The following is a 27643-nucleotide window of genomic DNA, read 5'->3' as shown; positions in this document are numbered from 1 at the left end:
AGTCCAAAAGCTCTACTATTCTATGAATAGTCGAGCTAAAAACTGAAATAAAAAAGGAGTTGAAAAAAAAAATCTGGTCCAGATGAGGTTCGAACTCACGACCCCTGGTTTTCAACGCGAAATCGCTTACCACTACACCACTGTGGAGTTTTGACGTCATCGTGACAAACATAAGTATAATAATAAAGTTTGGTAATGGCAGCGTGACGAAAGTCGTTTCAAAATGAAAATATTGTATTTTATTTCTTTTTTCTTCGTAGAAAATGTATTTAGCACTATTTTTTTTATTATCAAATGCGCATTTACATTTTTATTCATTATTCAAAGCAGTAAACGAGACGCTTTTGTAAACCGTAAACAGTGAGCGTCTACTGACGTCTATAGTGATTAATTACTATGTGCATACTGTACATGAAAAAATCCGAACAACACCGATTCCAAAAAGTAACACGAATTTTCAACTCGATAGTATACACAGTTAGATCTCTCTATTCGTTTTCTTGTTCATATGTCTAACCGTAATGCGACGTAGCTCTGCTATAAATAGAAAATTAGAAATAGAAAATAGGAGGGCATTGAAGTTTGAACTAATAATAAAATGTACAGTACAAATAGGGACAAAAATAACATTTTTATTGAGATGTTTTAGGTCTGACAGCATGGTCAGTTTCTCAGGGACTCCTGATAGTCCCACAGACGTTTGGGTGCAAACCATATAAATATGCCACATTATACCTCAATAAATAAAAGATTCTTTTTAATTAGCCACATTGCTATCTGCATACAAGGGCTAAAACTTCACACACAAATTACATTACTCCTGCTAAATATATGCTAATACAGTTAGTCAAGTTAGCTAATGGTTAATAAGTTACAGAAAGTTCAGTGTGAAAGTCCGATTATTTTCCGATTAATCGCTCGGAAGGCCTTCCGATTATATCCGATTAATCGATTATCATTACGCTGTCCGATTATCATCACTACTAATTATTAAAAATTAAGTGCAAACTTGCTAACATTTAAATTGGATTAAAGATTAAATAACATCAAAACAAACACATAAACTAACCAGACTATAATTTATATATCCCCGGTCAACAATAGATTGATTTTCACACTTTACAAATGATATAGATATTTTGACAAGCTTTGATATCAACGAAGCCAGGTGTAAAAACAGTTCAGGTAAATCGACAGAACTGAAAAACCACATCAAGCTAAACAAAATATCAAGCTAATAATAGAGAGGTAATGATAAATAATGACATTAAAATATATAGAGAAAAGTGGGACCGACTAAAGCACATCATGCTAACCGGAGTATGTGATTTTGAGGTATCGATATTCAACTGTATTTGGAATTTGCAAAGCAAATCATTCATTTCTATGTTGCTCACAATATCAAATCATAGGAAATATTCTAACATGATCCTCAGCAATTGCTGTATAAATATATAGCGAAATTGCCTACACATTAATCTACGATAAAACATGGTTGGCTGTTACATTTTCCCCCCTACAATTGTGACATAAGAAATTCTACTTCTGTTCCATTACATATGAATTATTTCAGGGCCAAACAGTTGAAAAAAACATTTCAAACACATATTAATGATAAACTTGAGTGCCAGAATGTCACAATATACGTCCGTCACAGCAAATTTCTTTACGCTAGCACCTGTATTTGCAAATGGAATTTTAATTTTGTGGTTGTTTAGTAATCATTGTAAGTCTTTTGTTTTTCTAAGTCCACAAAAAACTACTTACCAGGTAGAGATACCTTAAAATACACCTAAAATTGGAAAGTAACATCTATGTTGTACCACAGAAAAAAAAAGAAAAAAGGAAAAAAAAAATTTTAAGTCCACACAAAAAATCTTTACCAGGTTGAGATTGGTCAAAATACACCTCAAAATTGGATGTAGCATGCATGCTGTACTACAGAAAAGTGGTCTTGATTTTTCCCTACGACTAGTAATGAAAAGTTACAATATCAGCTATTTATAGTAACAACAAAGGGAAGTAATTCTAAAGAAGGGAACTGCTCATGACACTTCATCTCGTGATGGTGTATAATTGTGCCAAGTTACATCAAAATCCCTCCATGCATGAAGAAGAAATGCTTCGGACAAAGTCATTCTTGTATCTGACCTTTGGCCTCTAAGTGTGACCTTGACCTTAGAACTAGGGACCTGGTTCTTGCGCAAGACACTCCGTCCCTTGGTGTTGAAAATTTGTGCCAAGTTATATCAAAATCCCTCTATGCATGAAGAAGAAATGCTCCGGACAAGGTTTTCATTCATGTATCCTTTGACCTCTAAGTGTGACCTTGACCTTAAACCTAGGGACCTGGTTCTTGTGCATGACACTCCGTCTCATGATGATGAACAATTGTGCCAACTTTCATCAAAATCCCTCCATGCATGAAGAAGATATGCTCCGGACAAAGTCATTCTTGAATTTGACCTTTGACCTCTAAGTGTGACCTTAGACCTAGGGACCTGGTTCTTGCGCATGACACTCTGTCTCATGATGGTAAACAACTGTGCCAAGTTTCATCAAAATCCCTCCATGCATGTAGAAGATATGCTCTGGATAAAGTCTGTGGACGCCACCCCCCCCCCCGCCAGGGGCGTTCCCATCATACGTCCCGTTTTTCAAACGGGCGTATAAAAATCATACTGACTTATGTTTAGAACAGCAAAACACGTTTTGATCCCAACGAGCGAATTCAATCAGCTCAATTATGCTTCAGCTGTGACATCATAAATATATGACATAAAGTATGACATCATAATGATGTGACATCATATAAAAGTTATACTTGTAACTCCTAACACAGGGTCAACTTACCTAATTTGATTATTCTGTTCATAAATAATTTGCGAGCTGTCAAATAACTAGTTTATGAATACTTAACAAAATTCTAATAAACTAGCAATGTGTCCATGGGACACAGATGCCCCCACTATATGACAAAGGACACAAATTTTTTCCTAGGTCAGGGGCCATAACTCCTACAGTGCAGAATGAATCCGGACGCGAAACCCCAGGTGCACAACTGCACATGCTGACCAACATTCCTGTAAACTTTGGTGACTGTAGGTCAAATAATTTTGGAGCTACGCTCGACACAACATTAAAATGACCAATTTTTAACTAAGTCAGGGGCCATAACTCCTACACGACTGAATGAATCCGGAAGCGAAACCCCAGGTGCACAACTGCACATGCTGACCAACATTCCTGTAAACTTTGGTGACTCTAGGTCAAATACTTTTGGAGCTATATGCGACACAACATTAAAATGACCAATATTTTACTGTCAGAGGCCATATTTTTACTCCTACACGACTAAATGAATCCGGACGCAAAACCCCAGGTGCACAACTACACATGCTGACCAACATTCCTGTAAAGTTTTGTGACTCTACGTCAAATACTTTTGGAGCTAGGCGCGACACAACACTAAAATGACCAATTTTTACAAAGTCAGGGCCCATAACTCATACAAGACTGAATGAATCCGGACGCGAAACCCCAGGTGCACAACTACACATGCTGACCAACATTCCTGTAAAGTTTTGTGACTCTACGTCAAATACTTTTGGAGCTAGGCGCGACACAACATTTTCGGAAGGACGGACGGATGGAGGACGGACGGACATTCCTACATATGGATACTTATGTGGCTACTCTTTTGTTCTCTCTATTGTTCTTTTAGCCACGTAAGAGAAAAATAGCCACATAAAAGCCTTACGGAACGAATGACATCAAAGAAAAAGTACAGTTACCTATTGTTCCTATAGCCACCTAAGTATGCAAATGTGAGCTCGGAAAGATGGACGGACAGACGGACAAGGGCAAATCTATATGCCCCCCCCCCCCCCAAAGTGGGGGCATAAAAAGGAACAAATATCTATACGTTCCATTGGCTATGCAAAACTTTCTAACCATGCGGGTAAATTGTAACTGCTTATGATCCGGATGACGTTTTAAGCTGAAAATGCAGTACTGTAATATACGGATTATTTGTATTGTAAGAATCAAAATAATGAAATAATTATGTTCCAATAATTTCATCAGTAAATAAAATATGAGCAGTTGTTCAGATTCAAATAATTAAACCAGTCTTCACTTGTGATTTAATTATTATGCAGCCAAACTCCTGCCCATATTTTATTAACTGATCAAATATAGGAACAGATTTTTTATTTCTTAAATTTCATACTTGACCAAGTGACCAAGTTTATGACCCTAAACAACGAAGTTTCAAATGTGGCCTATTCTTTATAAGAAAACTATACTGACAAAACTTCATGGTGATAAGAAACAAAAAGTGGCATCTAGTATATAAACAGTGATTTTTTTTGCCCTTTTGGGAAAAGGTCCGGTACCGGATAAATTGGGAAAAATAACGGGGTTTTTACTCAGATTGGAAATTTTTATACTTAATTAATAACATCATTAAGAATGCTTCTTCCTTTAATTCCATGTGAATAGCATCAAACAAACTGTTTAAATGGTTAAATTGTGGTGAATGTCAATGTAAGTTATTATGTAACTAAGTTTTCCTTCAGTAATCATCAAAATGCAAACTTAATTTGGTCATTTGGGGAATTTTTGGATGATAATTGGGAAAAAAGATTGCATTTTTCAATTGGGAAAAGGTCCTTTTAGGGGTACTTTATAAAGAAGGAAAAAATCGCTGACAAAGATTTTGTTTTTCTGCCTAGAGCCCTAATTTTTGACCGCATTGGACACAGTTTCAAACTTAAATTTCCTTCAGGTAAACAGTGTCACCAAGTTTTAAGATAGGCAAGAAACTGTGTCTATCATAAAGGTATTCCTATCACTTTACTTTTGACTAAAATGACAAAAGATTGCAACTTGACCTAGATTTCATACAAACACATTCTGACCAGGTTTCATAGACATCAGATAGGGAACTAGAAGATGCTTTTGTAGAAAAGCAGATACAGTACTGATGGTTGGCTGCAATAGGGATCATCTACTGTCTAATCATCCCCCTAAGTTTCTACCTTCTGGGCCTGATGATTCTCAATTTATGAATTGGAAATGGTTTACCAAGTTCAGGCCCCTGTGATCTTGACCTTTGATCGGGTAACCCAAAAATCAGTACGGTTCATCTACTCTTCATGTTCAATCATCTTATTAAGTTTCAACAGTCTGGGCCAAATGGTTCTCAAATTATTGATTGAAAAGAGTTTTCTATGTTCTGTCTGCTGCAACCTTGACATTTAATAAAGTGACGCCAAAAACAATAGGGGTTGGGGTCCAACCACAGTGGATGGTTCAGCATGCCTCATAAGAGCCCCGTGCCCAGTCTGAGGTTACCCCATTGGTTAATTTCATCCAGATGATATTGAATAAAATTTGTATAATTTTATTGTTATTCAATTACTTCCCATATCAAAGAAATCATAGCCACGTTGACATAGTCAATACTAAAAGTTTCTACATGACTTGTATCATTTGTAACAAAATCAATTTCAGGTGTGGCCTATATTGACCCCAGGGTCATGATTTGAACAATCCTGGCAGAGAACCACTAATCTAAAGCATGCCACATACCAAATATCTAGGTCCTTATGGTTTCAGAAAATAATTCTTTTAAAGATTTTCCCTGTATAAGCCAATGTGAAAACCATTGACCCTGGGACGAAGTCAATTTTGACCAGCCCCCACAAACAAAGATTGGCGGGGATATAAATATCTGTGAATACTTCCTTTCATCAAAGCTAAATTCATACCTGCGAATGTGGTGCATAGTCTGACCAACATGGACCAACAGCATGAATTACCAGTTTATATGGCAGTTGTCCAGCTTTGGTATAGCATGCCTCTCCTACTTTTAATTTGCCATGACTTTTTAGGTAGTCATGCCCTTCCTGTGTAAGATCTTTTCCTCCTGCCTTTGCAATTGCTTTTGCAACTCCACCACCATGTGCTAAGTTGATATTTGCAGCATTAACAATACAGTCAACAGGTAATGATGACAAGATATCTGCACTATAAACTTTAATTTCTATATTCTCACTGGTGACAAAAGTGATAAACTTTTTTGCATCCCATGACCAAAAAGAACGACTTTCAGCTGGCTTCTTTTGCTTATCACTAACTCTTTTCATGCTTGTATCATTTTCAAACTCATCTTCAAGTTGTAATGCCTGAGAAGTATTAGTTGTCTGATGTGCTGCAAAGAGTCTTTCCAACCTAACTTTTGCTTCAGTAACTTGGTTCATGGTTTTGCCATAGAAAGTCACATTCTTCTTTAATGTATCAATATTACAATAAACATCCATATCACTTTCAATATTATTTACTTCTTGGTTAATAATCATCGGTTCAAACCTCCTTGGTATGCTGATAGTTTCTACACATAAGCTACTTAATTCTTCAATGGCTTCTTTCAATTTTTGTTTGCCCATTTTAGTAATTTCCTCTGTCCCTTTGACACAAACAGTGTCATCATTAAAGAAAATATCACAGCCTTCCTTTCCTAAACTTTGCAGGAGATTTATGTTGAAGAACTGCATCAAACACCCTGTATTTGCTGTGGGCAGAATAATCATCTCTTCTACATCTGGTTGAACTGCACTTCCGATACTCTCAGGATTTTGAACATGCATAACAGTGGTATGTGTCAACTTCAGACTGTGTTTTAAACTGGAACTCTGTTCTATACTGCTGACTGTCTTAGTCTTAACTTGTCCGTGTGATGTATTACTAACATCTGTGCTTGAATCAGCTGCTTGTCTGGGTGAAATTTGTGTAGCTCTTGGTTCCTTAACAGGTGATTTCGTATTGTTTTGAACTGTAATTGATTAAAAAGAACACAACACCTTGGTAAAAACATCAACTTATGTCAAGACAATTGGAAAGGTGTTTTAAATGATGTTTACAATTATACTAAAATAACACAATTATATTTCTTGTGAACCATTCATTACGATCAATACCAATGTAATGTTCATGATATGCCCATATTACTTGATCCCCATAGTAAGAGCTAGGTGCAAGAGCCCTAATGCCATCAAAATTATCCTGGTGAAACAGCAGTCTAGTGACAGAACTCTGTCTATTCTAAGATAGTTTACGCATCAAATCTGAACTCAATATCTATATGCATACAGAAACTAGAGCTATCGCTGAAGGTGAAGAATTGTCAAATATACACCCCCCTCCCCCAACTGCATGTACTGACACAGTGCATTGCAATTTGACAGCATAATTATGTGGATGGTATGTATATAGTTAAGTAACAAACAAGAACTGTCCATAAGACAGCTGGTGCTTGACTATTCAAATCATTGTCCCAGAAGCAGGAATATTACCCTAAATGTTAAAATATCTATGTGTTTAAATCCAGTATACATCTGCAATAGTTTTGGGATAGTTATTAGTGTGCAAAACTTTAAACAAAATTTAAGTTCAAGAGGGGACATAATTTGGCCGAAATTAATTCAGAGTTACATACATGTCAAGTTCCCAGGACAATTTTCCAGGAGATATCAGTTGAAAATCCTGGAGATTTGATGAAAATCCAGGAGTTTTATCGACCGGCATTTTTTAGGAAATTTTAGGTCGAACATAAAACTGTAAAACAGATTAGATCTAAACCATATCCTTTCTGACTTGATTAATTGATTTGGGCAATGGTTTCAGGGGTTGTAATTTGCATTTTATCCTTATCATGCTGGACACTATTAATTCTGCCTTTGGGACCAGTGCAGATCATGATCAGCCAGCACATACCTGAAGTCTGATCATGATCTACACTGTATGCCATTCAGTCAGTCAGGGTAAGGGTTTAAACATTTTTTCCAAAAAAGTATTGATTTAAATTTATTCAATTATTATCTTTTAATAAGCTGAGGAGAATAGTATCCAGCAAAAAATCTGCAGGTCTTTTTGACATTCCTAGAATTTTAGCCCACGAGCAGTACATAGTTCATACAGACCTTCCCCAAAAAAATTCAAGTAGTTTTCAAGGAGTTTTCAAGTAGTTTTCCTCCATTTTCAAGGACTAAAATGGGCGCAATGTCACTGTTGCTGAGACATGAAATAACCAATGTAACACAAGATTTACCTTCAACGCATCGCGGATAAATTACACAGTGTGAAAATTACTTGAAAGAGCATAAAACCCGTTAAGTACACTACCGTACCGTACTATCCCTGGCTCCGTGGCAGGCCCTAATGGCGGTAACGGTTGGGGTTTTTTTTCGTCGTTTTTTAGTTTATTTTGGTCCGTTTATAATGTTTGTCCGTTTTCACTTCGCACCAGATGAATTTAAGGACTATTTGCCATCTTTTGTACGTTTTTTCCTAAATTCAGGTAGTTTCCAAGTAGTTTCTGTTACAAAATTCAAGTAGTTTTCAAGGAGTAGGCATCAAATTCAAGGACTTTTCATGGCCTGTGCGAACCATGCAGTAGCTAAAATAGATTGGAAATAGATTGAGTCTATTTCACCATTTTGACTTTAGTTTTAAAAAATTAGAGTTAGTGTTTTTACTCAATAAAAATGAAAATAAAAATATAAAATCATAGCTGTTAAAAAATGTTTAAACCTATTTCAAGTTGTTGACACTTCTGCCATCGGTGGTAACTAGAAATTGCTTTTGTAAAAAAGCGCATGCTCCCCCAATGCAAAGTCCTATAGGCAAGAAGTCAATAGGGGTCAGGAGCAAAAGTCAAAGAGACACTGATGGTTTGCTGCAATAGGGATCATCTACTTGGCATGTCCAGTCATCCCGCTAAATTTCAACACTCTTGGCCTAGTGGTTCTCAAGTCACTGTTCAGGCTCCTGTGACCTTGACCTTTGATCAAGTGACCTAAAAATAAATAGGGGTCATCTACTCTGCATGTCCAATCATCCTATTAAGTTTCAACATTCTAGGTCAAGTGGTTCCGAAGTTTTTTTCCAGAAATGATTTTACATGACCAGGCCCCTGTGACCTTGACCTTTAATAGACTGACCCCAAAATTAATAGGGGTCATCTACTCTACATGTTCAGTCATCCTATGAAGTTTCAACATTCTAGGTCAAGTGGTTCTCAAGTTATTGATCGGAAATTGTTTTCCATGTTCAGGCTCCTGTGACCTTGACTTTTAACAGAGTGACCCCAAAATCGATAGGGGTCATCTACTCTACATGTTCAATCATCCTATGAAGTTTCAACATTCTGGATCAAGAGGTTCTCAAGTTATTGATCGAAAACAGTTATCAATGTTCAGGCCCCTGTGACCTTGACCTTTAACAGAGTGACCCCAAAAACAATAGGGGTCATTTACTCTGCATGAACAATCATCCTATGAAGTTTCAACATTCTGGGTCAAGAGGTTCTCAAGTTATTGATTGGAAACGGTTTTCCATGTTCAGGCCCCTGTGACCTTGACCTTTAACAGAGTGACCCCAAAATCGATAGGGGTCATCTACTCTGCATGACCAATCATCCTATGAAGTTTCAACATTCTGGATCAAGAGGTTCTCAAGTTATTGATCGGAAATGGTTTTCAATGTTCAGGCCCCTGTGACCTTGACCTTTGATGGAGTGACCCCTAAAACAATAGGGGTCATCTACTCTTCATGACCAATCATCCTATGAAGTTCAACATTCTGGGTCAAGTGGTTCTCTAGTTATTGAATGGAAATGGTTTTCAATGTTCAGGCCCCTGTGACCTTGACCTTTGACGGAGTGACCCCAAAAACAATAGGGGTCGTCTACTCCAGCAGCCCTACAACCCTATGAAGTTTGAAGGTTCTAGGTCTAATGGTTCTCCAGTTATTGCTCGGAAATGAAGTGTGACTGACAGATAGACGGACGGACGGACGGACGGAAGGACGGACAGGGCAAAAACAATAGGGGTCATCTACTCTTCATGACCAATCATCCTATGAAGTTTCAACATTCTGGGTCAAGTGGTTCTCTAGTTAATGATCAGAAATGGTTTTCAATGTTCAGGCCCCTGTGACCTTGATCTTTGATGGAGTGACCCCTAAAACAATAGGGGTCATCTACTCTTCATGACCAATCATCCTATGAAGTTCAACATTCTGGGTCAAGTGGTTCTCTAGTTATTGATCGGAAATGGTTTTCAATGTTCAGGCCCCTGTGACCTTGACCTTTGACGGAGTGACCCCAAAACAATAGGGGTCGTCTACTCCAGCAGCCCTACAACCCTATGAAGTTTGAAGGTTCTAGGTCTAATGGTTCTCCAGTTATTGCTCAGAAATGAAGTGTGACAGACAGACGGACGGACGGAAGGACGGACAGGGCAAAAACAATATGTCTCCCCCAGAGGGGGGGGGGGGGGGAGACATAATGATTCCCATCACTCCAATTTATCTACTGAATTTCAAATGTATTCAAATCTTTTCCCATCTAAAATTGCCACATCATGACATTATGTAAACTCGCCAATTAACACAATCTAAAAATAGCCCATACATACACCTGTCTACTGATGTCATCAGAGCGTGACCTTGTTAAACTTTTATGGATAGAGTGATAAATTACCTTCAGCCACAGTGTGTAATTAGTGATTTAATATTTGATGCTTGGAATTTTGGCCACTGTCTGGCTAAGGCTGGCATCTGTCCAAAATTACACTTAAGGTATGTTTATTATGGAAAAATTATGGAAAAATGATTTTCCGGGAGATATTTAAGTTTTCCGTACATCCAGGAAATTGGGTCTGAATCCGGGAAACTCCCGGACTATCCGGGAAACTTGATATGTATGGAGTTATGGGACTTGATGTAATCAACTAGTTTTATAATATAATGACGTAAAGGGTCACCAAAGGAAAGATTGAGTGAAATCATTCTAAAATTGAACAGTTTGTTCTCTATATACTTATAGTAGAAGTTGGCTATAATTTTTAAGTATAACGATAGCCTTCCTTGCTAGAAGTCATCCGAGGAACATTAAAAGAATTTTTTTATTTGGGTTTTACGGCACACCAACACAGTATAGGTCATATGGCACCAAACAGGACTACAAATTTTGGTTTCACATCTCATTAACATCAAAATAAAAACATGACGTATGGAATCAAAATTTGCATACCTGCTGGAATCACAGAATTACAGCAAAACCAAGTGTTAATTTAAGACCCTATTACTCGCCTCTTACAATCATGCAAGGGTAAGGCAGTGGTTCCAATTCTTTTCATACTAAGATCGTCCCAGAACCACATGGGGCAACATTAAAAGAATCTAGAGCTGTCACAGAAGTGACAAATTATACCCCCACAATACTGCCTTGTCACAGAAGTAAGCCAATGTCAAAGTGGAACCTCAAAAGCAATAGTGGTAATCTGCTGGTCATGATCAACCTCCCTATTAAGTTTTGTGATCCTAGGCCCCGATGCTCAGAAATGGTTTAACTGTTTAGGGTCACTGTAACCATGACCTTTGACCTACTGACCTCAAAATCATTAGGTGTCATCTGCTGGTCATGATCAACCTTCCTATCAACATTCATGATCATAGGTCCACATATTCTCAAGTTATTGTCTGGAAAATGGTTTAACTGTTTCAGGTCATTGTGACCTTGAATTTTGACCTACTGACCTACTAATCTCTAATTCAAAAGGGGTCATTTGCTGGTCATGACCAACCTCCTTATCAACTTTCATAATCCTAGGATCAAGCATTATATGTTAATATAATTGATATATAATTGAGAGGTCTATCTTAAAAACCAAGTTCTGTGTAATTCTGACCAGTGGTTTCAAAAGGAGATTTTGAAATATGTGCTGACACTGATGGAAAGATGGACAAGTTTTCAATCTGACTAAAGTACTTGACCTTCTAAACGAAGATCTGAGAACGACCCATTTACATTTGTCTTCTGTATATTTTGGATTTCCATTATTGCTATTTTTATGTTATCCAATCAGGCGACTTGTTCGATTGTCAAAGAGTAAGAAAAATTTGCAGTTATTCCAGGACTCGAACCCGGGACCCCTCGCTTACAAAGCAAGTGGCCTACCGACTGAGCTAACCGGCTATCTGATACATTATGACAAAAGAATTGTAAATATCAAAAGTCAATGCTAGAGGTAGATTTGCAAGATGTTGTAAGCTAGGCTCTGATTGGCTAGTGAAAGGGCCGTCAGAACGAGGCAATGAATAGGTCATTTTCAGATCCTATGCGTAGCGTAATAGGAGATGTACTTTAGTCAGATTGGACAAGTTTTCACACAAAAAAAAACAAGAATGAAGATACAGTAATAAATGTGGCCTCTAGAGGGTCAACAAACTTTTGCTTTGATCTGATGTGCTGACCTAGTGTTTGACACCACCTGACCTAGATTTGAGCTTGACCTAATGATCATTAAGATTAACATTCTGACAAAGTTTCATTATGGTATGGTCATAAATGTGGCCTCTACAGTGTTAACTAGCTTTTCCTTTGATTTGACCTGGTGACCTAGTTTTTGATCACACCTGAACCAGGATTAAACTTGGCCTAAAGATCATCAAGGTTAAAATTCTGACCATGTTTCATTCATATATAGTCATAAATGTGGCCTCTAGTGTGTTAACAAGCTTTTCTATTGATTTGACATTGTGACCTAGTTTTTGACCCTATCTGACCTGGATTAAAATTTGACATAAAGATCATCACGGTTAACATTCTGACCAAGTTTCATTATGGTATGATTAACAAGAGGGCCATGATGGCCCTATATATCGCTCACCAGAGTTGATCTGGCCTACTGACCTAGTTTTTTACCCCACATGAGCCAGTTTCAAATTTAACCTAGAGATCATCAAGACAAACATGCTGACCAAGTTTCATAAAGATTGAGTCAAAACTGTAGCCTTTAGAGTTTTCACAAACTTTTCCTTTGATTTGACCATGTGATCTAGCTTTTGACCCTAAATGACCCAGATTAAAACTTGACCTAGAGATCATCAAGACAAACATTCTGACCAAGTTTCATAAATACTGAGTCACAACTGTGGCCTATACAGTGTACAAAAGCTTATCCTTTGATCTGTCCTACTCACCTAGTTTTTGAACCAACATGATCCAGTTTCGAAGCTGACTTAGAAATCATCAAGACTTACACTCTGACCAAGTTTCATAAAGATTGGGTCACAAATGTGGCCTCTAGAGTATTCTCAAGCTTTTCCTTTGATCTGGCCTACTGACCTAGATTTAGACCCAACATAACCCAGTTTCAAACTTGACCTAGAGATCATCAAGACAAACATTCTGACCATGCTTCATTAAGATTGGGTCACAAATGTGGCCTCTGAGTTACCTTTGATCTGGCCTACTGACCTAGTTTTTAATTTCACATGACCCAGATTCGAACTTGACCAAAAGATCATCAAGACAAACATTCTGACCAAGTTTCATTAAGATTAGGTCACATATGTGGCCTCTAGTCTTCACAAGCTTTTCCTTTGATCTTGCCTACTGACCTAGTTTTTGACCAAACATGACCTACTTTCAAACTTGACGCTAGAGATCATCAAGACTAACATTCTGACTAAGTTTCATAAAGATTGGGCCACAAATGTCGCTTCTAGAGTGTTCACAAGGCAAATGTTGACGGACGACGGATGCCGCACGCCCATGGACACTGGATAATGACCTGTCACAATAGCTCACCTTGAGCACTGTGTGCTCTGGTGAGCTAAAAATGTGGCCTATAGAGTTTTAACTAACTTTTCCTTTGATTTGTCCTGATGACCTAGTTTTTGATCACACCTGACCCACATTGAAACTTGGACTAAAGATCATCAAAGTTAACATACTGACAATATTTTATTGATATATAGTCATAAATGTGGCCTCTAGAGTGTTCACAAGCTTTTCCTTTGATTTGACCTGGTCACCTAGTTTTTGTCCCCATCTGACTCAGATTTAACTAGAAAATGCTTTTGTAAAAAAGCGCATGTCTCCCCCAATGCAAAGTCCTATAGGCAAGAAGTCAATAGGGATCAGGAGTGAAAGTCAAAGAGACACTGATGGTTGGCTGCAATAGGGATCATCTACTTGGCATGTCCAGTCATCCCGCTAAATTTCAACACTCTTGGCCTAGTGGTTCTCAAGTCACTGTTCAGGCTCCTGTGACCTTGACCTTTGATCAAGTGACCTCAAAATAAATAGGGGTCATCTACTCTGCATGTCCAATCATCCTATTAAGTTTCAACATTGTAGGTAAAGTGGTTCTCAAGTTATTTCCAAAAAATGATTTTTCATGAACAGGCCACTGTGACCTTGACCTTTAATAGACTGACCCCAAAATCAATAGGGGTCATCTACTCTGCATGTTCAATCATCCTATGAAGTTTCAACATTCTGGGTCAAGTGGTTCTCAAGTTATTGATCGGAACTGGTTATCAATGTTCAGGCCTCTGTGACCTTGACCTTTAACGAAGTGACCCCAAAAACAATAGGGGTCATTTACTCTGCATGAACAATCATCCTATGAAGTTTCAACATTCTGGGTCAAGAGGTTCTCAAGTTATAGAATTGGAAATGGTTTTCCATGTTCAGGCCCCTGTGGCCTTGACCTTTAACAGAGTGACCCTAAAATCGTTAGGGGTCATCTACTCTGCATGACCAATCACCCTATGAAGTTTCATCATTCTGGGTCAAGTGGTTCTCAAGTTACTGACCGGAAATGGTTTTCCATGTTCAGGCTCCTGCGATCTTGACCTTTCACAGAGTGACCCTAAAATCGTTAGGGGTCATCTACTCTGCATGACCAATCATCCTATTAAGTTTCAACATTCTGGGTCAAGTGGTTCTCTAGTTATTGATCGGAAATGGCTTTCCATGTTCAGGCCCCTGTGACCTTGACCTTTGATGGAGAGACCCCAAAATCAATAGGGGTCATCTACTCTTCATGACCAATCATCCTATGAAGTTTCAACATTCTGGGTCAAGTGGTTCTCTAGTTATTGATCGGAAATGGTTTTCAATGTTCAGGCCCCTGTGACCTTGACCTTTGACGGAGAGACCCCAAAATCAATAGGGGTCATCGACTCTTCATTGTCAATCATCCTATGAAGTTTCAACATTCTGGGTCAAGTGGTTCTCTAGTTATTGATCGGAAATGGTTTTCAATGTTCAGGCCCCTGTGACCTTGACCTTTGACGAGTGACCCCAAAATCAATAGGGGTCGTCTACTCCAGCAGCCCTACAGCCCTATGAAGTCTGAAGGTTCTAGGTCAAATGGTTCTGCAGTTATTGCTCGGAAATGAAGTGTGACGTACGGACGGACGGACGGACACAGACGGACGGACAGGGCAAAAACAATATGTCTCCTGGGGAGACATAATAATGCCCTGAAGATCATCAAGATTAACATTCTGACCAAGATTCATCAAGATAAAGTCATAAATGTGGCCTCTAGAGTGTTAACAAGATTTACCTTTGATTAGACCTGGTGTCCTAGTTTTTGACCCCATCTGACCAAGATTTCAACTTAATCTAAAGATCATCAAGGTTAACATTCTAACCAAATTTCATTAAGATAAAGTCATAAATGTGGCCTCTAGAGTGTTAATAAGCTTTACTATTGATTTGACCCAATGACCTAGTTTTTTACCCCTATGGACCCAGATTTAAACTTTATCTAAAGACCATAAAGGTTAACATTTTGACCAAGTTTCATTTAGATATGGTCATGAATGTGGCCTCTAGTGTTAACTAGCATTTTCTTTTTTTTTGACCTGGTGACCTAGTTTTTGACCAAACTCGCCCTGATTTGAACTAGACCGAAAGATCATCAAGATTATCATTTTGACTAAATTTATTATGGTATGGTCATAAATGTGGCCTCTAATATGTTGACTATAATTTTCTTTGATTTGACCCGGTGACCTTGTTTTTGACCCCATCTGACCTAGATTTAATCTTGACTTAAAGATTATCAAGGTTAACACTCTGACCAAACTTCATTAATATATACTAGGGATGGGAACGAATATCCGAATATTGGAATATTCGAAAATCGGTCGAATATTCGAATATGAAAATCAAATTCGAATATTCGTAAATTATTGTATTTTTTTTTTTCAAAATAATCATTGATTTTGGGCAATATGAGTATGCTAATTCTACAGAATAAAACCATGTCATGTTAGTTTATCGTGTATCAAAAGATGTCCAATTAACAAGAAAATAGCAATGCATAATTGGCAGGGGCCATCGTTACGGATTAACAGTTTGCAACAGGCGTCAATGTGTCAGATACATGTCAAAAGATGTCCAATTAACAAGAAAATTGCAATGCATAATTACCTGGGGTCATCGCTACGGATTAACAGTTTGTAATTAGGCGTAAATGTGATATCTTTTGTTCATTTTTATTGGCGCCTGTTTTATGTAACAAGTTGTAGAATTTTTTTTCCGAAAACAATACCAAACTTGTAGATATTGTCGATCTTTTCACAATATTTTGTACGACGTTCCAGACCATCCGCGGAATCGGTTTTCATCTGTAATCGGCCGTATAAATTCATGTTGAAGAAGGTTTAAGTCTGCCTTACTTGCTTTTTACATGACGATTTCTACACGCCGATTGAAATTTTTCAAAATGGCGGCGGTAATACAACAGCGCGTCACGTGTTTAAAAGGGACGACCTGCTATATTTAGATAAAATTGCGATGGTCTAAATTATAATCGTTTTAATTTTTTGTATCATTTTGAAGCTAAAACACTGAATTAGTTAAATATGTTCATGATTATACTGACAGAATCGTGAAATAAAACGCTAGGATCGGCGGGTTTTGCTGTGTAGTATCGGGTTACCCGAAACAAACATATTTTTTGGCCTTATTTATGATGATCCACGCTTTAAACAAATAAATACGTTGTGTATATCCCAAGCACTTAATAAGAATTTAAAGCTTCCATTAAAACTAACCGAATATTTGAATACTGATTTCAGTATTCGTTCCCATCCCTAATATATACAGTAGATTTCCACCTAACGGGCACGCCGAAATTGCGGCAACTTTTTCAACGTACAAAATAAATTTGTTCTTTATTCATTATAAATACTGACCAGTAAGGCGGGCACATCGTTAATGCGGTATTGTAGCCACTTTTTGTGGAACAAATTGCAAATTTATTATTTGTTAACTGACTATAATTAGGGCAGACAAAAAGATGAACACAGACATCCTTTGCTTATTTAACACCATGACCTTGTTTATTTAACAGAGTGTTAATGATTGATCCACTGCCACAAGGTATATGTACACTTAATCGGTATCGCCTGGGCGCTTGTAATACAAATGTAAGAGCACATTCCAGCGTTTACAGATCCATGATGAAATGCTGAAACTATTTTGTCAATTTTATTGTGAAAACTTTAATTGTTGAGCAATTTGCGGGAGTTATTCTCTTGTAGGTATCATTTTAACCTTTTTGATCTCAAAGAAGAAATTAATTGTATTGAATGATACGATAGGATAATTGTGTCAGTTATGCAGGGGATTTTTGCTCTTTAATTTGGTTTGTAGGCCTAATAAACTTTATTGAACATAGAAAGTTATGACAGTTTTGCAATCATTCTTCAAAACATCATAGAAATTGATTCTTTTTTGTCTTTTGTTCAAATCACTTGAGTAAGTCCAATTAATTTGCTGATTAAATGCATGCAGATTGTGGTTTCATTCTGCATTTTGCATTCTTACAAAAAAGTCAATTACATATGATATAGTTCTCTGTCTGAAATCATGGCAAATAAACAAAAACACAAAGAATTAAATCTTCAAGACAAGAGGGTCATGATGACCCTGGATCGCTCACCTGAGTAATATGAGCTACATGTTTCAAATGTCAAACTGATGATAAAATATTAGGAAAGTCAGTAGGTCACATTCATGGTCAATGAAATTCAGTTTTACGATTTGTGTGCAAAACTCAGTGTATGTCATCAAAATTTCAAGGCTGTATCTTAAACAAGAGATCACAGAGTGATCTTGGCGCCCACCAATGTGCCATTTTTGAGTGTTCCAAATTTCAAGACTTTCAAGAATTTCAGTGACCAAGTAGGTCACTAGGTCAATGTAAAGGTCAAAGTTTGTTTCGGTACATAAAACCATGCATGTGGTCCAAATTTGAAGGCTGTAGCTTGAGAAATGAGAAAGTAGGTCACTGGGTCAAAATCAAGGTAAAATTTCATTTCGGAACACAAAACTATGCATGTGGTCCAAATTTGAAGACTGTACCTTCAAAAATGTGAAAACAGGTCACTAGGTCAAAATCAATGTCAAATTTCATTTTGAAACACGGAACTATGCATATGGTCCAAATTTGATACCTGTACCTTCAGAAATGTGAAAGTAGGTCACTAAGTCAAAATCAAGGTCAAAGTTTTTTCAAGTGCACAAAACTATGCATGTGGTCCAAATTTGAAGGCTGTAGCTACAGAAATGTGAAAGTAGGTCACTAGGTCAAAATCAAGGTCAACTCCTGTCAAGGTTCATCTTGCCACTCAAAAATATACATGTGGTCCAAATTTGAATGTTGTAGTTATTGACAAGAATATTTTAAAAGCTTTTCCCTATATAAGTCTATATGAACCATGTGACCCCCGGGGTGGGGCCATATTTGACCCTAGGGGGATAATTTGAACAAACTTGGTAGAGAACCACTAGATGATGCTACATTACAAGTATCAAAGCCCTAGGCTTTGTGGTTTGGACAAGAAGATTTTCAAAGTTTTTCCCTATATAAGTCAATGTAAACCATATGACCCCCAGGGTGGGGCCATGTTTGACCCTAGGGGTATAATTTGAACAATCTTAGTTGAAGACCACTAGATGATGTCACATACAAAATATCAAAGCCCTAGGCCCTGTGGTTTTGGACAAGAGGTTTTTCCCTATATAAGTCTATATAAACCATGTGACCCCCAGGGCGGGGCCATATTTGACCCCAGAGAAATAATTTGAATCATCTTGGTAGAGGACCACTAAATAATGCTTCATATCAAAGCCCTAGGCTCTGTGGTTTTGGACAAGAAGGTTTTCAAAGTTTTCCCCTATATAAATCTATGTAAATTATAGAAATAAACAAAGGGCCATAACTCACTTATAATTTGTTGAACCAGTCTGATTTTCAGGGGGGACACAACTAGGGTACCAATACATCATTCTGACAAAGTTTGGTCAAAATCCCCCCAGTAGTTTCTGAGGAGATGCGATAACGAGAAATTGCTAAAGGACGGACGGACGGACGGATGGACCACGGATGCAGAGTGATTTTAAAAACAACAAAGTATGTCAGTAGATCAAGGTCACAGTCAAGTGACATCATATCATTTGGGGTCATCAGTTAATCATAATTAAACTGTATTGGAAATAGGATCAGATGATTTTTTAAGTATTTTTCCTATATAACTCACATAATAACTAACTGACCCCAGGGCAGGGCCTCTTTTAACCCCAGGGGCATAATTTTGGTAGAGGACTACTAGACAATGCATCATACCAAATATCAAAAGCCTAGGTTGTATGGTTTCAGACAAGAAGATTTTTAAAGCTTTTCCCTATATAAGTCTATATAAAACTTGGGACCCCCAAGGGCAGGGCCTCTTTTCACCCAAGGGGTACAATTTGAACAATTTTGGTTGAGGACCATAAGACAATGCTACAAACCAAATATCAAAGGTCTAAGTGTTGTGGTTTCAGACAAGAAGATTTTTAAACTTTTTTTCCTATACAAGTCTTTGTAAAACTTGGGACCCCTGGGGCAGGGCCATATTTGACCCTAGGGAGATGATTTGAACAATCTTGGTAGAGAACCACTAGATGATGCTACATACCAAATATCGAAGCCCAAGGCCATGTGGTTTGTACAAGAAGATTTTCAAAGTTTTCCCTATATAAGTCTATATAAACCATGTGACCCCCGGGGCGGGGCCATATTTGACCCTAGGGGGATAATTTGAACAATCTTGGTAGAGGACCACTAGATGATGCTACATACCAAATATCAAAGCCCTAGGCCATGTGGTTTTGTACAAGAAGATTTCCAAAGTTTTCCCTATATAAGTCTATATAAACCATGTAATCCCCGGGGCGGGGCCATATTTGACCCTAGGGGGATAATTTAAACAATTTTGGTAGAGGACCACTAGATGATGCTACAAACCAGATATCAAAGCCCTAGGCCCTGTGCTTTTGGACAAGAAGATTTTTTAAGTTTTTCCTTTCCGGTTGCCATGGCAACCAGAGTTCTGCATGGAATTCAATTCTTTGAACAATTTTGAAAGGGGGCCATCCAAGGATCATTCCTGTGAAGTTTGGTGTAATTCTGCCCTGTGGTTTTCAAGAAGAAGATTTTTTTAGAAAATGTTGACGGATGGACGACGCACAACGCACGATGGATGCCGGACATTGAGTGGTCACAAAATCTCACCATGAGCCTTTGGCTCAGGTGAGCTAAAAAAATTAAACTCATAAATGATAGTGAGGCTACTGGTAAAAGCCATCATAAATTAGCTAAGATCTATGGAATTGGAAAAACCCAGGTAATGACCAAATGACTCAGTATGTATATGGACAACTAAATACAATTTACATGTACATAATTGACCCAAAACATGGATTAAGATCAAACTCCACATCCAAATCAAACATATAAATGAGGGATTTTAAGTATGACACTACATGGTTATATAAGAGAAATTGTAACTGTCATCCAAATTTCAAGGCTGCATCTTAAACAAGAGGGCCAAGATGACCCTAGGTCGCTCACCTGAGAAACGCACTATAACAGTGTAAACATGTTTAACCTAGTGATTTCATGAAAACAAATATTTTGGTCAGTTTTCATTAAGATTGGACTAAAAGTGTGGTCTCTTGAGTTTAAACAAGTATTTTCTTAGATATGACCTAGTGACCTAGTTTTTGACACCAGATGACCCATTTTGGAACTCGGCCTAGATTTCATTAAAGCAATCATTCTGACCAATTTTCATGAAGATCAATTAAAAAATACAGTCTCTATCGCATACACAGATTTTTCTTTGATTTGATCTAGTGACCTAGTTTTTGATCCCGGATGACCCATTTTCGAACTCGGCCTAGATTTCATCAAGGTAATCATTCTGACCAAGATTCATGAAGATCAATTGAAAAATACAGCCTCTATCGCATACACAAGTTTTTTCCTTGATTTGACCTAGTGTCCTAGTTTTTGACCCCAGATGACCCATTTTCGAGCTCGGCCTAGATTTCATCAAAATAATCATTCTGACCAATATTCATGAAGATCAATTGAAAAATACAGCCTCTATCGCATACACAAGGTTTTTCCTTGATTCAACCTAGTGACCTAGTTTTTAACCCTGAATGACCCATTTTCGAACTCGGCCTAGATTTCATCAAAATAATCATTCTGACCAATATTCATGAAGATCAATTGAAAAATACAGCCTCTATCGCATACACAAGGTATGTCTGCTTCTATTGTTTTTCAGTTCTATACCATGAACCTCATATATTATCATTTGTTTAATGTACATCAGGAAATTTCTTGAAATCTCACATCAGTCTCACACCCACCCTCAAACATACACATTTTCATACAAAACAACCTCCCACGCAAATCATACACACACTCACACATATCCTTATATACATATGTGATATCAGCAGATATAGTGTTGTATATCTACGTTTTGTATCCAACTGCCATATTCCAATCTAAAAGTACGTTTAGAGAGAGTTTTTTTTTTTTTAAATTATGTAGTTATTTGTAGAGGGAATCCATTCCATTTATGGTAATATTCATTTATTTTGTCATGTTGTAGCGCTATTAACTTTTCCGTTTCCAATCTTGTCTTCAAGTAATTATAGAAATGTTCCAAAATTGGCATAGTTTTATTTATTTTATTTTTATAAATAAAATATTTTGCTGTTAAAATGATACCATTTTTAGCTTTACTTTGTAGAACTGGTTCCGTAATTAAAAAAGCCACTGTCTCATATGTGAGTTCTAAATGTACCTTATTTTGTTGAAGAAATTTTCTCAAATCTCTCCAAAAAGTTTGTATATGTGGATATTCCCAGAAAAGATGTTCAATGGATTCAACATGCATCTGACAGAAATCACACAGGTTTGATTCGATAAGACCTTGTTTTAGTAGAAGTTTATTTGTCCCTATTATTCTGTGTATAAATTTATACTGTAAGTTTCTAAATGTACTATCTATCGTTGCTGTAAAGATATTTCTATATATTGATTTCCATATTAAATTTGCTTTTGAAGTAATATTCTCCCATTTCGTTTCAGCTTTATTTTTCAGTGCTTCTTTTTAGCTCATCTGATTTTTTGAAAAAAAATGATGAGTTATTGTCATCACTTGAGCGGTTGTCGGCGTCGGCGTCGGCGTTGGCGTTGCCTGGTTAAGTTTTATGTTTAGGTCAGCTTTTCTCCTAAACTATCAAAGCTATTGCTTTGAAACTTGGAATACTTGTTCACCATCATAAGCTGACCCTGTATAGCAAGAAACATAACTCCATCTTGCTTTTTGCAAGATTTATGGCCCCTTTTGTACTTAGAAAATATCAGATTTCTTGGTTAAGTTTTATGTTTAGGTCAACTTTTCTCCTAAACTATCAAAGCTATTGCTTTGAAACTTGGAATACTTGTTTACCATCATAAGCAGACCCTGTACATCAAGAAACATAACTCCATCTTGCTTTTTGCAAGAATTATTGCCCCTTTTGGACTTAGAAAATCAGTTTTCTTGGTTAAGTTTTATGTTTAGGTCAGCTTTTATCCTAAACTATCAAAGCTATTGCTTTAAAACTTGCAACACTTGTTCACCATCATAAGCTGACCCTGTACAGCACGAAACATAATTCCATCGTGCTTTTTGCAAGATTTATGGCCCCTTTTGGACTTAGAAAATATCAGATTTCTTGGTTAAGTTTTATGTTTAGGTCAACTTTTTCTCTTAAACTATCAAAGCTATTGCTTTGAAACTTGCAACACTTGTTCACCATCATAAGCTGACCCTGTACAGCAAGCAACATAACTCCATCCTGCTTTTTGCAATAATTATTGCCCCTTTTGGACTTAGAAAATCATTTTCTTGGTTGAGTATTATGTTTAAGTATACTTTTCTCATAAACTATCAAAGCTATTGCTTTAAAACTTGCAACAGTTTTTCACCATCATAAGTGGACACTGTACATCAAGAAACATAACTCTATCCTGCTTTTTGCAAGAATGATGGCCCTTTTTAGACTTAGAAAATCATGGGTAGGACAATATTTCTATTATACAAAAAAAATCAGATGAGCGTCAGCACCCGCAAGGCGGTGCTCTTGTTTTATTTCATGTTCATATAGGAATTTATTTGCCCTTTTTGTGTCCATAAACCTTTTCAAAATAGCTTTTCTTTTTGAAGTTAAAGGTACATTTTCTATCTTGATTTTTTGTTTTAGTTCTGTAGGTATACTTTTTATTAAAGACATGTATTTGAGGTAGTCATGTTCAGGAAGACTATACAGATTTTTAACGTCTTCATATGTATAGAATTGATTTTTTCGGAAATCATATAAATGTTCGAGATATAACACACCTTTGTCGATCCATGTTCTATAGAAAAATGTTTTATTGTCTACTTTTATTTTCCTGTTATTCCATATTATCTCTTTATTTACATTTGTGCATTCGGACAGAATACCGATTTCAATCCACGCTGTAATGATATCTCTTAAAAAGGGATCTGTCTTATATTTTTTAAATATTTCTCTTTCATTTAAATTACATTCAAAAATCAAGTTTGCTCCTATTTTTTCTAGTTTATTTATGTAAATAGCTTTTATTATTGATATGTTATTATCATCCAGTAACTTTTTAACCCAACAGGACATATTCCAATTAATAGTGCACCATAACATCCCATTATGTTTGATTTTTTAAAAGCAAATTTACTTAAAAAATACCATTGCAAACTGAAAGATTATGTCATAAACATGAGAAATATGAAGTTTAAAAAACACAATAATTCTTTTTTTTGCAGATTTTGGAGTTTTTATATTTGCGTCGCTAATGTCATTTTTTGACAGAAAATTTGACGGACTTTGGTGACATTAGCAACAAGTAAAATTTTGAATAATCATAAAAGTACAAAGCATTGTACAAAAATGTCTTAACAGATATATGTAACAATATAAAGTGCACAAAGCTATTGCTATTAAATACTGAAATAATTTTGGGAAGTAAGACTTTTGTATGTTTTATTTCGCTGCTAATGTCATTTTTTGACGGACTGGTGTGTTGCTAATGTCGTTTTTTGACGGATCTATTTTGTTGCTAATGTCATTCTTGACAGACTCTTGTATTGCTTATGATATTTTGGAAGTTTGTATCAAATAAAACCATAAATGAAGTCTCTATATGGCTGCAAAAACCAAAATAGCCAATTTTGGACCTTCAAGGGGCCATAACTCTGGAACCCATGAAGGAATCTGGCCAGTTCAAGCAAGGAACCAAGATCTTGTGGTGATGCAAGTTTTGTGCAAGTTTGGTTAAAATCAAATCATAAATGAAGCTGCTATTGTGCAGACAAGGTCAAAATAGCTAATTTTGGCCTTTTCAGGGGCCATAACTCTGAAATCCATTATGGGATCTGCTGGTCAAGAAAGGAATCAAGATCTTATGGTGACACAAGTTTTGTGCAAGTTTGATTAAATTCAAATCATAAATAAAGCTGCTATTGTGCAGACAAGGTCAAAATAGCTAATTCTGGCCCTTTCAGGGGCCATCACTCTGGAACCCATAACGAAATCTGGCCAGTTCAAGAAAGGAACCAAGATCATATGGTGATACAAGTTTTGTGCAAGTCTGGTTAAAATAAAATCATAAATGAAGCTGCTATTGTGCAGATAAGAAATTGTTGACGCACGGATGCACGACACGGACGGACTGACGACGGACGAAGGGTGATCACAAAAGCTCACCTTGTCACTATGTGACAGGTGAGCTAAAAACGTCAACTATTATGGAACGGTTCTTCTTCTTCTTCCAATACTGTACATGGCCTATTCTGGAGCATTGTCATACAAATATATGAAAATATATCAGTTCAGGGTTGCCAGCACTCTGGGTGAATAAAATTCCCTGACTTAATTTTCCCTGACCAATTCATGTTTTTCACTGACCAAAACCGCCAAACATTTAAACGGCCTCCTGACCTCCCCTATAGCCGTCCAGTCCTCCTATTATTTTTTTTCCAAATGTTTTGCATTTATTTTCCAATATATTAAACATAAACATCAAACACAATGATAATAAACATGGTTTTCTTTCTTGTATGACTGTTTGGTGGTCAAGTCAATGAAACATAATTGTGACTACTGGTCAGTGAAACCTAATTATTAAGAGATACATATCAAAAGCATCTTTGCAAGACATGTAACTATCAAAAATCTAACATCTTTTAAGGTGCACTTTCCTCATGGTAAAAACAATAAAGTATGGTTAATAACAAGACCATTGGAACCCTGCTAGTATTAGCAAAATATCATTCTCAACAAGAGGACCATGATGGTCCTGAATCGCTCACCTCTTCCCACATGACCCAGTTTTGAGTATGACGTCGTTTTTTCTATTATTTGACATAGTGACCTAGTTTTTGAGCTCATGTGACCCAGTTTTGAACTTGACCTAGATATTATCAAGATAAAAATTCTGACTAATTTTCATGAAGATCCATTCAAAAATATGGTCTCTAGAGAGGTCACACGGTTTTTCTATTATTTGACCTATTGACCTAATTTTCGAAGGTACCTGACCCTCTTTTTGAACTTTACCTAGATATCATCAAGGTGAACATTCTCACTAATTTTCATGAAGATCTCATGAAAAATATGGCCTCTAGAGAGGTCACAAGGTTTTTCTATTTTTATACCTACTGGCCTAGTTTTTGACCGCACGTGACCCTGTTTCGAAACTGACCTAGATATCATCAAGGTGAACATTCAGATCAATTTTCATGAAGAGCCATTGAAAAATATGGCCTCTAGAGAGGTCACAATGTTTTTTTTATTATTTGACCTACTGACCTAGTTTTTGACGGCACATGACCCAGTTTCAAAATTGACCTAGATATCATCAAGGTGAACATTCTGACTTTTATGGAGATCCATTCATAAGTATGGCCTCTAGAGAGGTCACAAGGTTTTTCTATTTTTAGACCTACTGACTAGAAAGTTGTCAGACATGTCAGCAGATATAAATGATATCATAACAAATTTTGAATGTCTTATTTTAGAAAATTGTAAAGAAATGAAAAGAGTAAAAAAATGTAAAAGACAGTGTAATAAGAATAAATGGTTTGATAATGAGTGTGTAAAAAACAGAAATGTAAAAAATAAATTGTTGAGGAAGTTCCGATATAGTAAAGATGTTAATGATTTGACTTCTTACATAGAAAGTAAAAAAACATTTAATAGAGTTTGTAAAGCAAAGAAACATGAATATTATAGAAATAATCTTAACACTATTACATCATCTGTCCGAGATTCAAAGAAATTTTGGAGTCAAATTAAATCTTCACAGAATATACCAAATACAATTCCAAAAATTGCAACTGCAGATTGGCAAGCACATTTTGAGTCAGTTTTTCAGTCAGGTTTTGAAAATAGCGATGATATCAGTGTTGATGATTATATTGATGAAAATGAAAATTTGGAATTCACTGATGATTCTGAAAATGTATTGTTCAATGGTGAAATTACTGATGAAGAAATTATTTATGCTGTAAATGAATTGAAGAGAAATAAATCCTCTGCTGGTCTTTTGATACCTGAGCATTTTATTACCACAGTGAATGTATTGTTACCTTATTTGCGCAAACTTTTTAATAGAATTTTTGTGAGTAATGTTTTTCCTGAAAATTGGTCAGTATCTGTCCTAATACCTGTATACAAAAAGGGACCAATAGATAACCCTGACAATTACAGAGGAATAACATTACTACAAATTTTGAGTAAAATATATGTGAGTATTTTAAATAAAAGACTAACATTTTTTACTAATGCTTATAGCAAAATCACAGAAGCACAAGCTGGATTTCGCTCTGGGTACTCAACAATAGATAATGGTTTTATTTTATATTCACTTGCAAACAAGCATTTATGTAGAAAAGGAAGAAAGTTATATGTTGCTTTATTGACTTTAAAAAAGCATTTGATAGTGTAGATAGACCAAAAATGTTCTCTGTCTTGTCAAAATATGGTGTCAAAGGACACCTTCTAGATTCTATAAAAAGTATATATAATTCAGTTAAAGCCTGTGTAAGAAACAGAACTGTGTGTAGTGACATATTTGACTGCCCTATTGGGCTACGTCAAGGCTGTAATTTAAGCCCTGTTCTTTTTTCATTATTTATAAATGAATTATATGTTGCTATGGATGAAAGTGGCCTCTCTGGTATACAATTAACTCCAGATATGATTCAGATCTTAATGTTACTGTTTGCTGATGATGTTGCTTTAACTGCAGATACAGTAAATGGTCTGCAACAACAGTTAAATATATTATCTAATTATTGTCATGAATGGAAAATGTGTGTAAATATTCAGAAAACAAAAATAATTGTCTTTAAG

The 27643-nt window shown here is 36.5% G+C and overlaps 1 protein-coding gene across 1 annotated transcript in view; it reads right to left on the bottom strand.

Annotated features, from left to right (window-relative positions):
- Positions 1–5668: 5668 nt before the first annotated feature.
- The window catches only part of LOC128551682 (protein mono-ADP-ribosyltransferase PARP14-like), a 50684-nt gene continuing 28709 nt past the window's right edge, over positions 5669–27643 (bottom strand). The window contains exon 3 of the mRNA XM_053532587.1: positions 5669–6838. Within this exon, the coding sequence (XP_053388562.1) occupies positions 5769–6838 (1070 nt within the window). The 3' untranslated portion in view covers positions 5669–5768. The remainder of the gene's footprint in view (positions 6839–27643) is intronic.

This window comes from Mercenaria mercenaria, unplaced genomic scaffold (assembly GCF_021730395.1).
Source record: "Mercenaria mercenaria strain notata unplaced genomic scaffold, MADL_Memer_1 contig_155, whole genome shotgun sequence".
In the NCBI taxonomy this organism is placed as follows: domain Eukaryota; kingdom Metazoa; phylum Mollusca; class Bivalvia; order Venerida; family Veneridae; genus Mercenaria; species Mercenaria mercenaria.
This window is presented reverse-complemented; position numbering and strand designations above follow the sequence as displayed.